At 41.5% G+C, this 19,837-nt stretch overlaps 1 protein-coding gene across 5 annotated transcripts in view; it reads right to left on the minus strand.

The window, feature by feature from the left end:
- Window positions 1-19,837, minus strand: part of eml4 (EMAP like 4) — a 301,178-nt gene that overhangs the window by 120,261 nt on the left and 161,080 nt on the right. For all 5 annotated transcript variants that reach the window (XM_043695706.2, XM_043695701.2, XM_043695705.2 and 2 more), the window contains one exon: window positions 9,510-9,639. In XM_043695706.2, coding sequence (XP_043551641.1) covers window positions 9,510-9,639 — 130 coding nt within the window. The remainder of the gene's footprint in view (window positions 1-9,509; window positions 9,640-19,837) is intronic.

Consider the following 19,837-nt stretch of genomic DNA (forward strand, 5'->3'; position numbering starts at 1 on the left):
TAGACCCTAACATTTTCTTACTTTGAAGGTAAATGTCAGGTGCTGTGTTCCAGATGTAATTTGATTCGTCAAACTACTCGATATTAAACCAAAACACAATTTATTCAAACACTATAGTAAAATACGAAAAGAAAAAACTTGGAATAACAACTCTATTGGAATACCTAACAGGATAATACATACAGTAACTATTATTAATTAGCTGTTCCAATATAGTAACATCCCACAAGCACATCCTTGGCAAAAAGCAACTTCAGAAAACAGACTTGCCTCCATGCAATCCAGCAGCCTCGGGAAAGAACTGCTAGCTTTGGCTGCAATGGAGAGGGGACAAATAGCTTCCATTTCAAGATACCAACAGCAACTGCTGTTGAATATATCCTGGTTGTGCGAGAGCTCAACCCCACCCATTCAGGCAGCTTCAATTGCTCAACTTTTAAAAAAATACCAAGGCCTCACAAGCTGTTACCTCTACTGGTTTTCGTAGACTGCTCGTACCTCTGTCTTAAAACCTCTCTTCAAACAAAAAGGACAAAATAACTTCTTAAAGCCACTGTATCGACACACAATGGCTATCAGAGGTATATTTTGTCCTGAATTTTTTTGTGAACAGCTTGTGAGACATGGGTTTTAGTTTTTTTTTTAAAAGTTGGAACCACAGAAGCAGCATGAAGGTGTGGGATTAAGCTCCTAAATAACCAGGATTTTAGTTTTTAAAAAATATATAATTTTATTGAAAAGAGATTTTTGGATATTACAACAAATACAAAACAAAATTCAAACCAATACAAAAACCCACTGATTACATAAATAAATAACAAAAAATGACAATAATAATAATAATAATAATAATAATAATACAGTTCAACGAAGCAAAGTAATAGCTCTCGACCATCGAGAGCATAAATTAATTCACATTCATTAAACCAGATTCATTAAACAGAATCGTTATGGCTATATAAAGGCTCTTATTAGTACGGCAGACAAATCTGTACCTAGGTAGCAGGATTTTAGTTTAACTTTCAGCAGTTGGAAGGGTTTGGAAGCTGCGACACATCTCTCCCTGCTACAACAAAACTCAAGTTCTCCCTCACTCTCCATTTTCGCTATGTTCTTTCCTCCTGGACTTGAGAAACGTTACATATGAAGCCATCTATTTTACTGAATTTGCCTCTGCCATGGATGTGTTTATGGATGTTACTATGGTGGAACGGTTACATATTTAAATTTTGTTGCCAAGTATTTTGATAGAGCTGAAGTTAAACTTTTTATTCTTATTTTGTCTGTATTTTAACAACAGTGTAAGAATAAAGTCAGTATTGCCTCAAGCTGGATATTTTCACTAATTGAGTTCCATGCAGAACACAATGCCTTCAGAAATAAGAAAATGTTGGGGTCTAGGCTATTTTCTTAATATATTTTGAGGAAGTGTGGTCTAATTCGTAACACATCAGCTTGGATCACAGTGATGTTTTGTGCTAATGAATAGCCATGGATTGCAAACATAAAAAATAGGAACCTGCCACCAGACGTTGTACATCCAACTCACTACTGCAATATTGCTGGCTTAATTTCTACACCTCAACCTCTGCCTGGAAACTGAGATTTCAGTATCTGATTAATTAAGCCCCCCTGCTGAGCACATTTTCCCATCTTACAGGCCCCATTAAATTCCACCTGAACTTCAGGTTGTAAGTTTGCTCGTGAGCTGGAAGATTTGTTCAGACGTTGTGTCATCATGCTGGGCAACATCATCAGTGAGCCTCCATTGAAGCGTTGGTGTTCTGTCCCACTTTCTATTTGTGCGTCTTGCTCTGTTAAGGTGGGTGATTTCACTTCCGCTTCTTTTTTTGAGAATTTGGTAAATGGGGTCCAAATGGTCACGTTTGTTGATGGAGTTCCGGTTCGAATGCCAGTCCTCTAGGAATTCCCATGTGTGTCTTTGTTTTGCCTATCCCAGGATCGATGTATTGTCCTGTGAAACTGGTGTCCCTCATCATCTGTGTATATTAATACTGCTGAGAGTTGGTGTTATAAAGTTGAAGATGTGTACTGTACCTTTAAGTGAAAACTGAAAACTGGCAAGCACAGGTCATGTCACAGAGTGTGCTGGAAAACTGAAAGGTGTAACATTTTGGCTATAACCTAGATATCAGTTGTTTTCATAGCAGTTCGAACTTAATCAGTTTAAATTATGCCCCAAGACATTATCAAACCAATGAGACAATTGATGTTTGTAGTATAAAATGCAAGCATTTTGGACAAATAGCCAGAAAGAGCACGACCTGCCATTGTCAGTTAGATTGCCCGAAAACATTCTCCATTGAAGGTAACTTTCTCATATGCAACATCCTTGCAACAGAAGACTGAAGACAACCCCGAGGTAATCGGTAAACGAGGAAGAGTGACACCAGAGCCGACAGCCATTGTCTAGTTTTGAGACAATGAGTTGAGTTGCTGTAAATTTAATAGGGGCTTTATTGGATCAGCATATTGCTACAGAGTGGGAGATAGATAACAAACCTTAAAGAAAAAGAAGGCTTAGAGTTGTAAATATTTATTGTTTAATGTTCACCTCAGAGTTAAAGAATAAAATCAATATTTTTTTGTTTAAGAGTGGAATTTGAGTAGTTCCGTTACCTCATACTCTAATAGATTATGAGGCGAGGTGAGCTTTTCTATGTGCTTGGTTTAATTAGCAGAAGGGTTTATTGCTGTGTCATAACAGCTTGAGGGTTCGAGTCTGTGATTTGGGCAGGTTTGTTGTAACATTGATCATATCCTTTGGTGGCTAGTTGGTGCTTGTGTTTCCCGGTGGCCAGTTTCCTGCCAGTCTGTCCAATGTAATGTTGTTGCATCAGACAGACTAGCAGGGATCTAGCCACCAGGATACACGAGCACCAATTAGCCACCAAAAGATTTGACCAACTATCACTAGTATCCTTATACACAGACGATGAGGGACACCAGTTCAACTGGGACGGGCTAAAGAAACACCCGCACAGGAATTCCTAGAGGCCTGACATTCAAACCGGAACTCCATCGTCAAACACGTCGATTTGGATCCCATGAACCAACCTCTCAAAAAAGAACCGGAAGTGATATCACCTAGCACAACAGACCGAGCAGGGAAATTTGCTAGAACTGCTTGGGAGGATTTAAACTAGTAAGGTGGAGGGGGGGGGGGGGGGGGGGGGGGGGGGGGGGGTGGGACCCAGGGAGATAGTGAGGAAAGAGATCGATCTGAGACGGGTACAGCTGAGAACAGGAGTGAGTCAAACAGTCAGGGACAAGGTAGGACTAATAAATTAAACTGCATTTATTTCAATGAAAGGGGCCTAACAGGGAAGGCAGATGACCTCAGGGCATGGTTAGGAACATGGAACTGGGATATAATAGCAATTACACAAACATGGCTCAGGGATAGGCAGGACTGGCAGCTTAATGTTCCAGGATACAAAATGCGACAGGAAGGATAGAAAGGGAGGCAAGAGAGGAGGGGGAAATGGCATTTTTGATAAGGGATAGCATAACAGCTGTGCTCATGGAGGATATTCCCGGAAATATATCCAGGGAAGTTATTTGGGTAGAACTGACAAATAAGAAAGGATGATCACATTATTGGGATTGTATTATAGACCACCAAATAGTCAGAGGGAAATTGAGAAACAAACTTGTAAGGAGATCTCAGCTATCTGTAAGAATAATAGGGTAGTTACGGTTGGGAATTTTAACTTTCCAAACATCGACTGAGACTGCCATAGTGTTGAAGGTTTAGATGGAGAGGAATTTCTTAAGGGTATACAAGAAAATTTTCTGATTCAGTATGTACTTGTACCTACTAGAGAAGGTGCAAAACTTGACCTATTCTTGGGAAATAAGGCAGGGCAGGTGACTGAGGTGTCAATGGGGGAGCACTTTGGGGCCAGCGACCAAATTCTATTCGTTTTAAAATCGTGATGGAAAAGGATAGACCAGATCTAAAAGTAGCACTGCTGCCTCACAGCGCCTGAGACCCGGGTTCAATTCCCGCCTCAGGCGACTGACTGTGTGGAGTTTGCACGTTCTCCCCGTGTCTGCGTGGGTTTCCTCCGGGTGCTCCGGTTTCCTCCCACAGTCCAAAAGATGTGCAGGGTCAGGTGAATTGGCCATGCTAAATTGCCTGTAGTGTTAGGTAAGGGGTAAATGTAGGGGTATGGGTGGGTTTCGCTTCGGCGGGTCGGTGTGGACTTGTTGGGCCGAAGGGCCTGTTTCCACACTGTAATGTAATCTAAATCTAAATCTAAATTGGAGAAAGGCTAATTTTGATCATATTAGGCAAGAACTTTTGAAAGCTGATTGGAGGCATATGTTCACAGGTAAAGGGACGGCTGGAAAATGGGAAGCCTTCAGAAATGAGATAACAAGAATCCAGAGAAAGTACATTCCTGTCAGGGTGAAAGGGAAGGCTGGTAGATGCAGAGAATGTTGGATGACTAAAGAAATTGAGGGTTTGGTTAAGAAAAAGAAGGAAGCACATGTCAGGTATAGACAAGACAGATCGAGTGAATCCTTAGAAGAGTATAAAGGAAGTAGGAGTATACTTAAGAGGGAAATCAGGAGGGCAAAACGGGGACATGAGATAGCTTTGGCAAATGGAATTAAGGAGAATCCAAAGGGCTTTTACAAATATATTAAGGACAAAAGGGTAACGAGGGAGAGAATAGGGCCCCTCAAAGATCAGCAAGGTGGCCCTTCTGTGGAGCCACAGAAAATGGGGGAGATACTAAATGAATATTTTGCATCAGTATTTATTGTGGAAAAGGATATGGAAGAGATAGACAATAGGGAAATAGATGGTGACATCTTGCAAAATGTCCAGATTACAGAGGAGGAAGTGCTGGAGGTCTTCAAACGGTTAAAGGTGGATAAATCCCCAGGAACTGATCAGGTGTACCCGAGAACTCTGTGGAAAGCTAGAGAAGTGATTGCTGGGCCTCTTGCTGAGATACTTGTATCATCGATAGTCACCGGTGAGGTGCCGGAAGACTGGACATTGGTAAAGTGGTGCCACTGTTTAAGGGGGGCGATAAAGACAAGCCAGGGAACTATAGACCGGTGAGCCTGACCTCAGTGGTGGGCAGGGAGGGAGTCCTGAGGGACAGGACATACATGTATTTGGAAAGGCAAGGACTGATTCAGGATAGTTAACATGGCTTTGTGCGTGGGAAATCATGTCTCACAAACTTGATTGAGTTTTTTTGAAGAAGTAACCAAGAAGATTGATGAGGGCAGAGCAGTAGATGTGATCTATATGTGATCCATCAGTAAGGCATTCGACAAGGTTCCCCGTGGGAGACTGATTAGCAAGGTTAGATCTCACTGAATACAGGGAGAACTAGCCATTTGGATACAGAACTGGTTCAAAGGTAGAAGACAGAGGGTGGTGGTGGAGGGTTGTTTTTCAGACTGGAGGCCTGTGACCAGTGGAGTGCCACAAGGATCGGTGCTGGGCCCTCTACATTTTGTCATTTACATAAATGATTTGGTTGCGAGCAGAAGAGGTACAGTTAGTAAATTTGCAGATGACACCAAAATTGGACGTGTAGTGGACAGCGAAGAGGGTCCTTGAAGGTGGAGTTGCAGGTAGATAGGATAATGAAGGCAGCGTTTGGTATACTTTCCTCTATTGGTCAGAGTTCTGAGTACAGGAGATGGGAGGTCATGTTGCTGCTGTAAAGGACTTTGGTTAGGCCACTGTTTGAATATTGCGTGCAATTCTGGTCTCCTTCCTATCGGAAAGAGATTATGAAACTTGAAAGGGTTCAGAAAAGATTTACAAGGATGTTTCCATGGTTGGAAGATTTGAGCTATAGGGAGAGGCTGACCAGGCTGGGGCTGTTTTCCCTGGAAGATCGGAGGCTGAGGGGTGACCTTATAGAGGTTTACAAAATTATGAGGGGCATGGATAGGATAAATAGACAAAGTCTTTTCCCTGGGGTTGAGGAGTCCAGAACTACAGGGCATAGGTTTAGGGTGAGAGGGTAAAGATATAAAAGAGACCTAAGAGGCAACTTTTTCACGCAGAGGGTGGTACGTGTATGGAATGAGCTGCTAGAGGATGTGGTGGAGGCTGGTACAATTGCAACATTTAAGAGGCATTTGGATGGTTATATGAATAGGAAGGGTTTGGAGGGATATGGGCCGGGTGCTCGCAGGTGGGACTAGATTGGGTTGGGATATCTGGTCGGCATGGACGGGTTGGACCGAAGGGTATGTTTCCATGCTGTACATCTCTATGACTCTATGACTGAGACACAAATAAAAAGAGGAACAGAACACCAGCACTTCAGCGAAGGTTCACTGATGTTACCTGGCATGATGATGAAATAAGCTCAGCTAGCATACCTACAACCTGAGCTACAAATCTTCACAAAAATCACATCCACCAGATGTTTCCTAATGGAAATCCAAGTGTCCTAGAAGGGGATAAAATGTTAAACTCTACCACAATCAAAATCAGATGGAAAAGTTTGCATACATTTAAACATAATTTTGGTCAGAGTCAGAGTCATAGAGCTGTACAGCATGGAAGCTCATCCACGCTGACCAGATATCTAAATTAATCTAATCCCATTTGCCAGCATTCGGCCCATATCCTTTTAAACCCTTCCTATTCATATACCCATCCAGCTGTCTTTTAAACGTTGTAATTGTTTCAGCCTCCACCACTTCCTCTAGCAACTCATTCCATACACACACATCCCTCTACATGAAAAAGTTGCACATCAGGATCCTTTTATATCTTTTCCCTCTCACCCTAAACCTATGCCCTCTAGTTCTGGACTCTCCCACCGCAGGGAAAAGTCTTCGTCTATTTATCCTACCCATGACCGTATGATTTTATAAACTGCTGAGGTCACCTCTCAGCCTCTGACACTCCAGAAAAAATAGCCCCCTTCACCACCCCCATAGCTCAAATCCTGGAACCCTGGCAACATCTTTGTAAATCTTCTCTGATCCTTTTCAAGTTTCACAACATCCTTCAGAATAGGAGGGAGAGTAGAATTGCACAGTGTTCTAAAAGTGGTTTAACCAATGTCCTGTGCAGCCGCAACATGACCCCCCTCCCCCCCAACTCCTCTACTCAATGCACTGATCAATAAAGGCAAACATACCAAATGTCTTCTTCACTTTCCTGTTGACTTGCAATTCTACTTTCAAGGAACTATGAACCTGAACTCCAAGGTGTCTCTGTTCAGCAACTCTCCCTGGGACCTTAACATTAAATGTTTACATCCTGCCCTGATTTGACTTCCCAAAATGCAGCACCTCACATTTGTCAAAATTAAGCTCTATCTGCTATTCCTCCGTCCACTGGCCCATCTGATTGAGGTCCTGTTGCATTCTGAGTTAACCTTCTTTGCTGTCCACTAATTTTGGTGCCATCTGCAAACTTACTAACCATACCTCCTATGTTCACATCTAAATCAATTATATAATTGACAAAAAGCAGTGGACCCACCACTGATCCTTGTGGCACACTATTGGTCACAGGCCTCCAGTCTGAAAAGCAATCCTCCCCAATCACCCTCTGTTGTCTACTGTCAAGCTAGTTCGGTATGCAAACACCTAACCCGCCTTCTACTTCATGTGATCTAACCTTGCTAACCAGTCTACCATGAGGAACCTTTTTGAACGCCTTACTGAAGTCCATATAGATCATATCCACTGCTCTACCTTCATCCTCCAACAACTTGCCACCACCATGTCAGGCTCACTGGTCTATAGTTCCCTGGCTTTTCCTTAGCACTTTTCTTAAATAGTGGCACCACATCAACCAACCTCCAATCTTCCGGCATGTCACCTGTGTCTATCAATGAAACAAATATTTCAGCATGGGGCCCAGCAATCACTTCCCTAGCTTCCCACAGCCAGGGTGTACCTGCTCAGGCCCCAGGGATTTATCCATCTTTACGCATTTTAAGGCTCCCAGCACCTCCTCCTCTGTATTATGGACATTTTTTAATATGTCAAAATTTATTTCCCCAAGTTCTCTCCGTATCTTTCTTTACAGTAAACACTGATGGAAAATACTCAATTAATATCTCCTTCATCTCCCGTGGTTCCATACGTAGGCTGCCTTGCTGATCTTTGAGGAGCCTATTCACTCCCAGTTACTCTTTTATCCTCAATGAATTTGTAGAATCCTGCTGAAATATTTGTTTCATTGATAGACACAGGTGACATGCCGGAAGATTGGAGGTTGGTTGATGTGGTGCCACTATTTAAGAAAGGTGCTAAGGAAAAGCCAGGGAACTATAGACCAGTGAGCCTGACATGGTGGTGGCAAGTTGTTGGAGGATGAAGGTAGAGCAGTGGATATGATCTATATGGACTTCAGTAAGGCGTTCAAAAAGTTTCCTCATGGTAGACTGGTTAGCAAGGTTAGATCACATGAAGTAGAAGGCGGGTTAGGTGTTTGCATACCGAACTAGCTTGACAGATTCTCCTTAACCTTATTCCCCAAAGCTATTTCAGGTTTCAGCCCTTTTTTTGCCCTCCTGATTTCCCTCTAAGTATTTTTCTACTGCCTTTGTACTTTTCTAGGGATTCAATCGATCCCTGCTGTCAATACCTGACATATGCTTCCTTCTTTTTCTTGACCAAAACCTCAATTCCTCCAGTCATCCAGCATTCCCTACACCTACCAGCATGCCTGAACCAGAACATACTGTTGTTGAATTCTTGTTATCTCATTTTTGAAGGCTTCTGACTTTCTCGCCACCTCGTTACCTGCGACTATCTGCCCTCAGTCAACTTTTGAAAGTTCTTACCTAATATCATAAAAATGGACCTTCCTCCAATTTAGAACTTCAACTTTTAGATCTGGTCTATCCTTTTCCATCATTATTTTGAAACTAATAGAATTATGATCACTGTCCCTGAATAACTCCCCCACTGACACTAACATAAAAGGAAACTTATAAAATTAAACTGCTATATATTTATGATCATATATCATTCCTGTAAGCACAACTAAACATTATCAATGCAAGCCTCTTCTTTCTATCTTTTCAACACCATTGTGCAAAAGATCAAAACAGTCTACTTCGTAATTACTAAAATCAATGCTGGTGATTTCTGTCAGATCTTTGAGGTGGACAAGTTTTGGCAAACTTGTGAGCCGGTGTCAAAAAATGAGAGCAATAAATGAATGTTCCTTGCAAATAAGTTCAGCACAGGAACTCAAAATGCACCCCAATCAATGAAAAGCAACTTACGTTTTAGTTGACATGGTTAATATTACCTAGCACACATCCTCCACATCATTTCATCAACACGAATGCATCAGTATATCATGCACAGGTTTACTTCAAATTTAAAACCCATTAATACTGCATATAAAAACTATCTAACGATCTTAATCTTCAACAGTTTGGAGCCCTATACCTTAAACATCAGATTTCTATGAAGGCTTCTCTTTACAACTCTGTTACATACATCTTAAAAAAAATACAAGTGTCTACCTCTTAGCAGCAGAAGACAGCGTTTCCTTTCTGGCAACAGACAGAGCTGAGCTATGCATTGGTTTCCTGGTCATTGGGCTCCCATTTGTTATACAAGACAGGGAATAGGCTTCACGCAATGTTGACTGCCCTGAAATAAAATAAGGCAAGATGATAATTTTACAACCTTACAAAACCGCATATAATATTATTTATTCCAAGAGTGACGGCCTTAGTGCCTTTGTTGAAAGACTTTGCACTTGCATGTAGTGAAAATTATTGTGATTATGCTAACCGTTACACTGCAAGGTGGCATCCCACAATAATGAAATGAAAACAGAAAATCCCCCAAATTCCCAGCAGGACAGGCAGTATTTGTGGAGGCAATCTGATGAAAATTCATTGAGTTATTACTTCAACTCTGCTCCCTTTTCTTTAGGCACATCCTGACCTGTTGAGTAGGTCGGAGAAAGTGAGGACTGCAGATGCTGGAGATCAGAGCTGAAAAATGTGTTGCTGGAAAAGCGCAGCAGGTCAGGCTGCGTCCCAGGAGCAGGAGAATCGACGTTTCGGGCATAAGCCCTTCTTCAGGAATGAGGAGGGTGTGCCAAGCAGGCTAAGATAAAAGGTAAGGAGGAGGGACTTGGGGGAGGGGCGTTGGGAATGCGATAGGTGGAAGGAGGTTAAGGTGAGAGTGATTGGCCGGAGAGGTCAGGAAGAAGATTGCAGGTCAAGAAGGCAGTGCTGAGTCCGAGGTTTGGGACTAAGATAAGGTGGCCTGGAGGAAGAGTGCCTCATCTTCCGCCTAGGAATCCCCCAACCACAAGGGATGAATGCAGATTTCTCCAGCTTTCTCATTTCCCCTCCCCCCACCTTATCTCAGTCCCAACCCTCGGACTCAGCACCGCCTTCTTGACCTGCAATCTTCTTCCCGACCTCTCCGCCCCCACCCCGGCCTATCACCCTCACCTTAACCTCCTTCCACCTATCGCATTCCCAACGCCCCTTCCCCAAATCCCTCCTCCCTACCTTTTATCTTAGCCTGCTTGGCACACCCTCCTCATTCCTGAAGAAGGGCTTATGCCCAAAACGTCGATTCTCCTGCTCCTGGGATGCTGCCTGACCTGCTGCGCTTTTCCAGCAACACATTTTTCAGCTGTTGAGTATGTCCAATACTTTTGTTATTCCAGAATCTCAGCATTTCAGTTTTATTGCAACAATGATGTAATGTCAAATATTTTAAAGATAGATCTTATGGTACTAGTTGTCTCTACTCAGACTATCAGGCTAAAACTGAAACCTGCAGAAGATGGTACAATGTCACTGGCTAAGTTCCAGGAGATTTTAAACTGAAATGAAATGGGGCAAGTAGGGTTAAAATCACTTCAACTATTTCAATTTGTTGTACTGTTTTTCAGAGCTCCTCCACATCACAACAAATCACTATGAAAAAAATAATGACTAAGTAGGAATATTCTACGTAAGAGTTAAATCATTTGGTGGTTTATCACACATATTTAGCTACATGAAGAAGTCATACAATGCAACAAATATTAAATGTTCTGATTTCAGAATATTATGACAGATTTTTAAACTGAAAATGGAACTACTTAGAATGTACTAAAACCAATTATAAAACAGTTATGACTACAATGCACGAGTGTCCAGTAGAACATTAGGGATCATGTTTACTTCACAAAAAAAAAATAAAATTTTAACACTTTTGCAAGCCCAAGTGCCTAAGGCAATAATATAGTTTGAATTAGATAGGTTTTTAAATATAAGGATGAGGTGAGATTCAAACAAAGGGAGACTTAAAAATGTAAAGAGAAACATTAGTCACAATAACAGGGTATTGGTTGGCATAACGATGGGAACAGTAGGCAAGAAGGAAGAGAATTTAATGGCAATAGTTGCACTTGAAGGTAGAGTCCATTTAATAATAGCAATATAAAGATGACATCATTGGATCTGTGTGTGAAGGCTCAAATGATTTGGAATAAGATAGGTGAACAAGTGCTACAGATAGAGATAAAATGATTGCACTCTCATCATTATTTTGGAGGCAGATTTACAATGGACTCAAAGCAAGGAAGTAAACATTTCAGGACATACAACATTTTTTTAAAAAGATACAGTGCGAAAATGAACAGGAATAACCTTAATAGTAAAATATAAGGCAAGGATATTGGTGAGAAGGAATCTTGTTTGGTGTATCAAGTAGTATAACCAGTATGTGTAGAGACTGAATATGGCAAGGATCAGAAAAGGCTGGTGGAATTAGCTTTTGTACCTTCAAGTTCTAGTTATACCACTGGAGAGAGAACTGACCAGGACAATTTGAGAATGTAACAAAAGCAATGTCATAATTACGAGATAACGTAATCGTTATCTAGACTGGACCAACCAAATTGAAAGAGATAGTCTTGAATAGGAACTTGTTGAATGCTTACATCAGTTTCCCAGAACTGTAAATTGTAGAATAACTAGGGATAAAGTTATTCTGGGTCTAATATTATGCATAAAGATAGCCTGAATTAGTAATCTCATGGTAAAAATGCAATGTGGGTGGGTTGTTATCGGTGATAAAATTATCCAATGTCTTAGAAATTTGAATAACGTACCACATCAGAGATGGCTATACAAATAATAGTTCACATGGTGTAGTGGCTAACATATTAGCATTGATAAGCAAGCAAAAAGGAGGGATAAATAGATCATTTTCAGGCTGGCAAGCTGCAATTAGTGGTGTTCCAAAGGGAATAAATGTTAGAGCCTCAACTATTAACTAGATTAATGACTAAGATGAGCAGAAAGAATATGGTAGCTAGATTTGAAGATGACACCAAGATAGCTAGGAAAGTAAGTTGTCAGCAAATAAAGGACTGAATCTTATGATTTTTAGCTAAATGTAAGTTACACAGCTTTTTGAAAGGTTTTTCACCCCAAGATTTAGCAAGATTTCTAACCAAATCATATCAAACCCGCATCATTAACGATCTACACCACACCATGGTGTCCTGCTTGTTTGATTCTATCGCCATCTTACCGTACACTGTTCCTGGAACTATCTACCATTCACTGGATATCCACATAAGACTGCCATCCCTGGAGTTTGCATCATCTTTAAAAGGCTTTGTGTACCTAAACCCTTGGCAATCTGGCAACGTCCTTCCCCAGCACTGCAATGGTATAGTCTGGCGATACCACTCATGAGCAATGTAATGGCATAGCAACCACAAAGACACACTGATCACTGCTCACACAGCTGGGCATGGCTGACACTTCCTCATACATGCAACCCATCCTCTCACCCTCATCACTGTTAAACAGCCATGCCACACACTTTACCTGCCCTTAGCTACATCCCGTTTAAACATCGTAAGTCACTGCTACTCTGCCCCCAAAGTCCAACAGACACCCACAGCTTGTTACTGCCCAGTAGGAGGCTATCACAGGCAAACAATCAGTAAGCTCTAGACACAAGCTTTTATTGATAGCCAGCAAAAGCAAACACCAACAAAACCGACAGAAGCTGAAGTTCATATCCACAATGCCAATGAAATGCTGGCAATACGACCAAAGCATATTTTACATTCCACGATGGTTTTCTGCATTCAGCTTAGATCTACTGAAATCGGGCATCAATCTGATCCTGGCTGACTGGTTGGAGCCAATGCAGCTAAACTCTCCTTCCCAGTGTCCTGTCCTTCTTGTAATTCTGCTCCCAGTTCCTCAACGTCAAACACATCACCCCATTCTCTACTCCAAGTGTGCAGAGCACATCTTTCCAGGATGATGTCCCACACTGTCTCCGAATTATACTGGAGGGTGCCCAGACCAACCCAAGCAGAAGAAATGCATCTTCAGCAGCTCCAGCATCTGGGCCACTAGTCGAAGGTGCCTCATCAACTGAGCAACCAACACATTACATTAAAAAGGGAATGTCTAATACACTCCAACTCAACCCGTCCCTATTCCAGAACCACAATCATGCAAGTTGTCACTGCTTTCAGTCCTTCGTGATACATAAATGACAAATGATGTCGTGGTGTTACTGTTGTCCTGCAGCACCTTGGAAGTTTTATAAGTGATGGGACCCACTTGGCCAGTAATTAATCTTTTAAATCATCACTGCTAACTTCTGCAACACTGAATGTTTAATTTGCAAGCACTATTGGTATGTTGCACTTTGCTTCTGACCAGCATTTGACATCTAAACAGGTTTACTCTACATGCAAATGGGTGAGGAAATGATTGTAAACTATATGCAGCTAAAGTCTGGAAGAACGAGCTTTATGTATTTGCCCCATTTGAAGTCCTACTATCCAACAGACATGGATCCTGGGTGTTCTCCCAAATGACACTGACTCCACCCACCTTGATAGTTGCCCAAGTCATTTTCTAGTTGCATTTCACATCTAAAGAATGGCATGTGATGGCAGGGAACACAGCTTGTTGCTGGCACCATTCGTACCAGGCTCCATCTTCCCCAGAGAATGCCATGTTATCTTTTATCTCTCTCTACCCTGACAACCTATTTCTAACCCAAACCCATGTGGAAACCCACAGCATTAAACTTTGTTTCCAACACTCTCTTGTCTCCTGAACATTATATCTTAGTGATGTCCATCTTGCTCCTGTATGTTCTCACCATAGAGGCCATGATGGTGGTTAATGTCAATAACTCATCAACTCCTTAATGCTGATCTGCATACCTTCGTATACCTTGAAATCTTACTCATCACCGTCATCGTCTCTAATCGCTCCAGATGTGTCTGCATTCCACCCTCAGTTGAGACTACACACCCCTTTTGGCAGTAATCACCCCACTGTCTCTACAGGCCTCCTTTCTCCCCACAACAAACCAAAGGCTTCCAGAACTGTACAGGTCATTCTCCTATAATGCACATTTCGTCAAAGCGATTTGGATGTAACACAATTGGTGAACAATTTTTTTTAAACTAGAGTGCTTCCTGAAATGTACAGTACTGTACTCAGTAATTTTCAGCCCTGTTTTTTGCAAATCTTGTTGTGTTTTCCACGAATATGGAAGGACAAAGTTGCAAGAATGTAAACAGGAACCATCCAGGTGAAAAAAATCTTGGTTGGTGACGAAACCTGCAGCTAAAAGTGATGATGCTGATGAACCACAGCCCCTGTCTTAATACAGTACTGTAACTCAGCAAACTCAGAAATCCCTCCAAATTACTTTCCAATTTTTCAGGGTAATGTGCTTAAATTTATTGTATTATTTCATTAAAATATATGATATCAATATTTACTTTGACTATGCTATCATTTGTATCAGGATTATTATATTTGTTTCAATTTTTTCTGATATTTTTGGTAGTCCGCCCCCAACCTGTTTTTCCCATAGACTCCATTATTTCTATTGCACGATTTCCTATAACGCTAAGTCCCACGAGAATGTAACTACCACATTACAGAAGAACAGACTGTATTCACCTCAGAAATCTGACCGATTTCAACAAGCAGTCCCCAAAGATGAGCTGACAAAACCCCTGACTGCTGTGTTTTGGAATTTGAAATTCTATGAAGCGTGGACAGCACGGTGGCACAGTGGTTAGCACAGCTGCCTCACAGTGCCAGAGATCCGGGTTCCCACCTCAGGCAACTGTGTGTGGAGTTTGCACATTCTCCCAGTGTCTGTGTAGGTTTCCTCCAGGTGTTCCGGTTTCCTCCCACAGTCCAAAAACGTGCAGGTTAGGTGAATTGGCCATGCTAAACTTCCCGTAGTGTTAGGTGAAGGGGTAAATGTAGGGGAATGGGTCTGGTGGGTTGCTCTTCAGAGGGTCGGTGTGGACTTTTTGGGCTGAAGTAATCTAATTTAATCTAATCATTACAAGCACGGTGGACAACAATGATCCAGTCGATGTGGTGGACCTAGATTTCCAAAAGGCCTTTGACAAGGTGCCACACAGAGGCTGCGGCATAAGATAAGGATGCATGGCATTACAGGTAAAGTAGTAGCATGGATAGAGGATTGGTTGACGAACGGGAAGCAAAGAGCTGGGATAAATGAGTGCTATTCTGGCTGGCAGAGACTAGTAGTGTGCCTCAGGGCTCAGTGTTGGAACCACAATTATTCACAATTTATACAGATGACTTGGAGTTAGGGACCATGTGTAGCATGTCAAAGTTTGCAGATGACACGAAGATGAGTGGCAGAGCAAAATGCGCAGAGGACTGGGAAACTTTGCAGAGGAATATAGATACTTGAATGAGAGGGCAAAGGTCTAGCAGATGGAATACAATGTTAATAAATGCGAAGTCATCCATTTTGGTAGGAGTAACAGTAAAAAGGATTATTATTTGAATAGTTAAAAAGTTGCAGCATGCTGCTGTGCAGAAGGACCTGGGTGCCCGTGTGCATGAATCACAGAAGGTTGGTCTGCAGGTACAACAAGTAATTAAGGTGGCAAATGGCATTTCATACTTCATTGCTAAAGGGATTGCATTTAAAAGCAGGGAGGTTATGTTGCAGCTGTATGGGGTGCTGGTGAGGCCACTCCTGGAGTACTGTGTGCAGTTTCGGTCTCCTTATTTGAGAAAGGATGGACTGGCACTGGAATGGGTGCAGAGAAGGTTCACTAGGTTGATTCCATAGTTGAGGGGGTTGGCTTATGAGGAGAGACTGAGTAGACAGGATTATATTCATTGGAATTCAGAAGAATAAGGTGGGGATCTTATAGAAACAAAATTATGAAAGGTACAGATAAGATAGAATGCTTCCACTGACAGGTGAAACCATGACAAGAGGGCAAAGCCTCAAGATTAGAGGAAGCAGATTTAGGACTGAAATGAGAAGGAACTTCTTCACCCAGAGGGTTGTAAATCTATGGAATTCCTTGCCCAGTGAAGTAGTTGATGCTACTTCAGTAAACGTTTTCAAAGCCAAGAGAGATTTTCTTTTTGAACAATAAAGGAATTAAGGGATACAGTGAGAGCGTGGCTAAGTGGATCTGTGTTCACAAAATGATCAGCCATGATCATATTGAATGGCAGAGCAGGCTCGAAGGGCCAGACAGCTTACTTCTGCTCCAGTTCTTATGTTTTCAGCTCCCTGACTGATGATATGCAATTTCTCAGACAACGTGCACTGGCCCTAACTGTTGCTCACTCCCAGGAATGTAGATAGACGGATCCACTGACAATGGAGCAGCCCAAGCAGATGACCAACCTGTGGACTGTCATGCCTACCCACCTTCCTTGAATGGACTGAGAACCAGTCATATCCATTTTTCCCCACATGGTCACTTGCAAGGCATGGATGCTGTGAACATGCGGGTTGGTTGATAAGTCAGCAGTCCTGAGATACAGACTGATTCAATCTGTGAGCCGAAAACCAGTCACTGCACTCAAAGATGCCCTTGCAGGAGTCTTGCAATGTGAGATTCTGGTGTGCCATGCAATGCAAGTCTTTGCTTCTGAAATGGACTACAAGTGGATTGGAAGGGTGTCATGATGATCATGAAGATGGGGCAAATGTTGGATGAGGAGTGATTGGTGCTGGTACCCACAGATCATCCCAGACATGCTATTTGATTTTGAGCAACATGGAGTTTCCACGCAACCAGCAGTGAGCTGAAGTTGCTATTCCTGGCCAGACTTCTGTATCGAGTGTTCTTGACACTTAGCTTGCTTGGAGTGTAATAAGATAGAAGTCGCATCTGACTGAGGCAAACTGCAGCATTAAAAGGGTTATAACACTGCTACTTGCCACTGACTAATGAGAAACTCGCCTTACCACTCAGCAAACACAAAGGCAGTGCAATGGATTACTCTCAATGTCTACACAAGTCCACCCTGGGTTTATCCTGTGATTCTATCATAAATCTCGTCATAAACAACATTTTCAGGCCCTAAGAAGATTCTGCCCAAAGAGACTGGAAAGGAATATACATAGGTCAAGTTGCTAAGCAAAATTTAGCACATGGTAATAGTATCACAGATGAGATTACTCAAATATGAAAGGAACTTGAATTGGTGATGGTGGTACTGAACACCTCTGTTCATTGTCCACTTCAATAATTTACATTGAGATATAGAGGAGATTTGAAACCTTCAGGGGATACCCAAACAAGCATAGTGAATTCTTAAGATCAAAGAAGCTTGCAAAAGGATATTTGTAAGATGGAAACTGAGCTAAAAAGAACACTGGCAATAAATGTGCAATGATGTTTGATTTAAAAAAACACTGAATTTAATTTATTGTGTAATGTAAAAATGAAGAAATGTACAATTTCCATGTTTTAGCCATGGATAATCCAAGTTCTGCGAAAGAATGGAGTGTGGCTCCAATACTGAAGCACTGAAGTATAACAGGTGAGTAACCAAGCTCTGATACCACATTCCCCCAGTCCTCACCAAAGAGTAAGATACGAGCTCATGTACTGACATGCTGCAAGTCATGTCATGGCAATGTAGCTGGAACATTAGCCCTAAGCAATACAAAGCAAAAACAGCTTTCTTTTAAAGATCTACACTGCCACTGTTAACCATTTTCCTCCCGCATTTTGTTTGTTAACTTTAACCCTTTTTTTCCTAATTTTTCCTACATTGTACATGATGACACTTCAAAACCAAAACCTTTGTTAACTGTAAAGCATTTGTGATATCCTGATGTCATGAAGCTACTATATCACAGCAAGTCTTTCTTTCCTAATCCAACTATACACTACTCCCAGCTTAAAAAAAAAGCTTAAACTCTCTATTATCATGTTGTTTTCCTTGTTTATGTTAGAAGTGTAAATAGGTGTTCAAAAATTATTCTAATGACTTTCACTTTCATATTTCCAGCCAACTGAAAGCCCATTTCTTATCATAGCATGCAAGTGCTTGCTGCAAAGAATAATGCTTATATTGTTTTAAAGGGAAAATAGAAATTCCCCTCCTATCTTTAGGGTACTATTTCGAAGTTAATTATGATTCTTGGAAAAAAGGAGCCTCACATGTTTACTTTTAGGATGTGCATGCTAGCATATTACTTGAAAAGACATTCACAGTCCTGCTAATTGATTGCATGGAGATGCTAATGAAGATACTCTTCTAATTTAGGCTTGGTCTCTCCTTCAAGTGTTTACAGGCTAATTTTGAATAATGCAAGTCACTTACAATACTGGTCCCTTGCTGATGTGTCCAGGAATACCAACAGCAGTTAGCACTATAATCACTGAAATGAATAGGCAGCAAAATACTGGTGTACTCATTCGTCCCAATCAACAGACATACGTTAATTGAAGAACAGAATGCTTTAAGGGAGTTATTGAACTTCGTTCCCATTATTACACACTGGTGATGCAAATATACAGTTAGAATATTGCAGTTATGTTTCATGATATTAAGATTGTTCCTAACTTCACCACTTTAACTGTTTTTCTCCACAAACGCTGCCAGCACTGCTGAACATTCCCATCGTTTACTGCTACTATGTTAAAAACAAGATCCTTCATGCTTCCAGCAAACATCCCCAATGCAGAAAACAAAATATGGAAGAAAGATGTCACATTAAATGCTACCAAAGTTTCAAAAGATAATACCAGCTAAGCGAAATAACAGATTAACTGGAAAAAAATTGTTCCTGGAGTTTTTGTTTTCCATACAAACCAACCACACTATGTCCTTACTGCAAATCACCAGGGAAATATCAAACAAACAAGCAAAGAGCTCTATATTATTCAAAAGATAGTAGTCACATGCAAAGATGGAAGTAAAATAAATTTTAGTAATTGGTGACCATGATAGAGGCCAAGTTGTCAAAGTTCATGGAAGTAAAACATGAGTGAACTCTGTTCTGGATTCCATCAACATCCTGAGAATTGTTAGAGCTGAACTATAATGTCTAAGGGTTATCTTTGTTTTAACAATCAATGATAAATATTGAGAGGTCAATGCATTGCCATATGATGATTAAGCAACAGCTCAGACAATAGGGGTCGAACCCAGACTCAATAGGTTTAATGGACTTCTTAGGTACAGACAATGTTTGGAAAGTTGTTTTTGATACTTGTTTATGGGATGTGGGCATCACTGGCTAGGTGAATATTTACTGAACATGTTTAATTTCAGACGAAGATGTGGTGAACTGCCTGCACGAACCATTACAATTCCTGAAGTGTGGGTACACCCACAGTGCTGTTTGGAAGACGATTCCAGATTTTAACCCCATGTTAATGTAGAGGCGGCGATGTACATCCAAGTCAAGATGGTGTGTAGCATGGAGGAGAATTTGCAGGTGGTAGCATTCCCATGTATCAGATGCTCTTATCCTCGGAGAGGGGAGGAGGGAGGGAGAGGGGAGGAGGGAGGGAGAGGGGAGGAGGGAG

This window comes from Chiloscyllium plagiosum, unplaced genomic scaffold (genome assembly GCF_037043375.1).
Source record: "Chiloscyllium plagiosum isolate Xiang-an unplaced genomic scaffold, Cpla_swu_hap1 HiC_scaffold_10, whole genome shotgun sequence".
Taxonomy (NCBI): Eukaryota; Metazoa; Chordata; class Chondrichthyes; order Orectolobiformes; family Hemiscylliidae; genus Chiloscyllium; species Chiloscyllium plagiosum.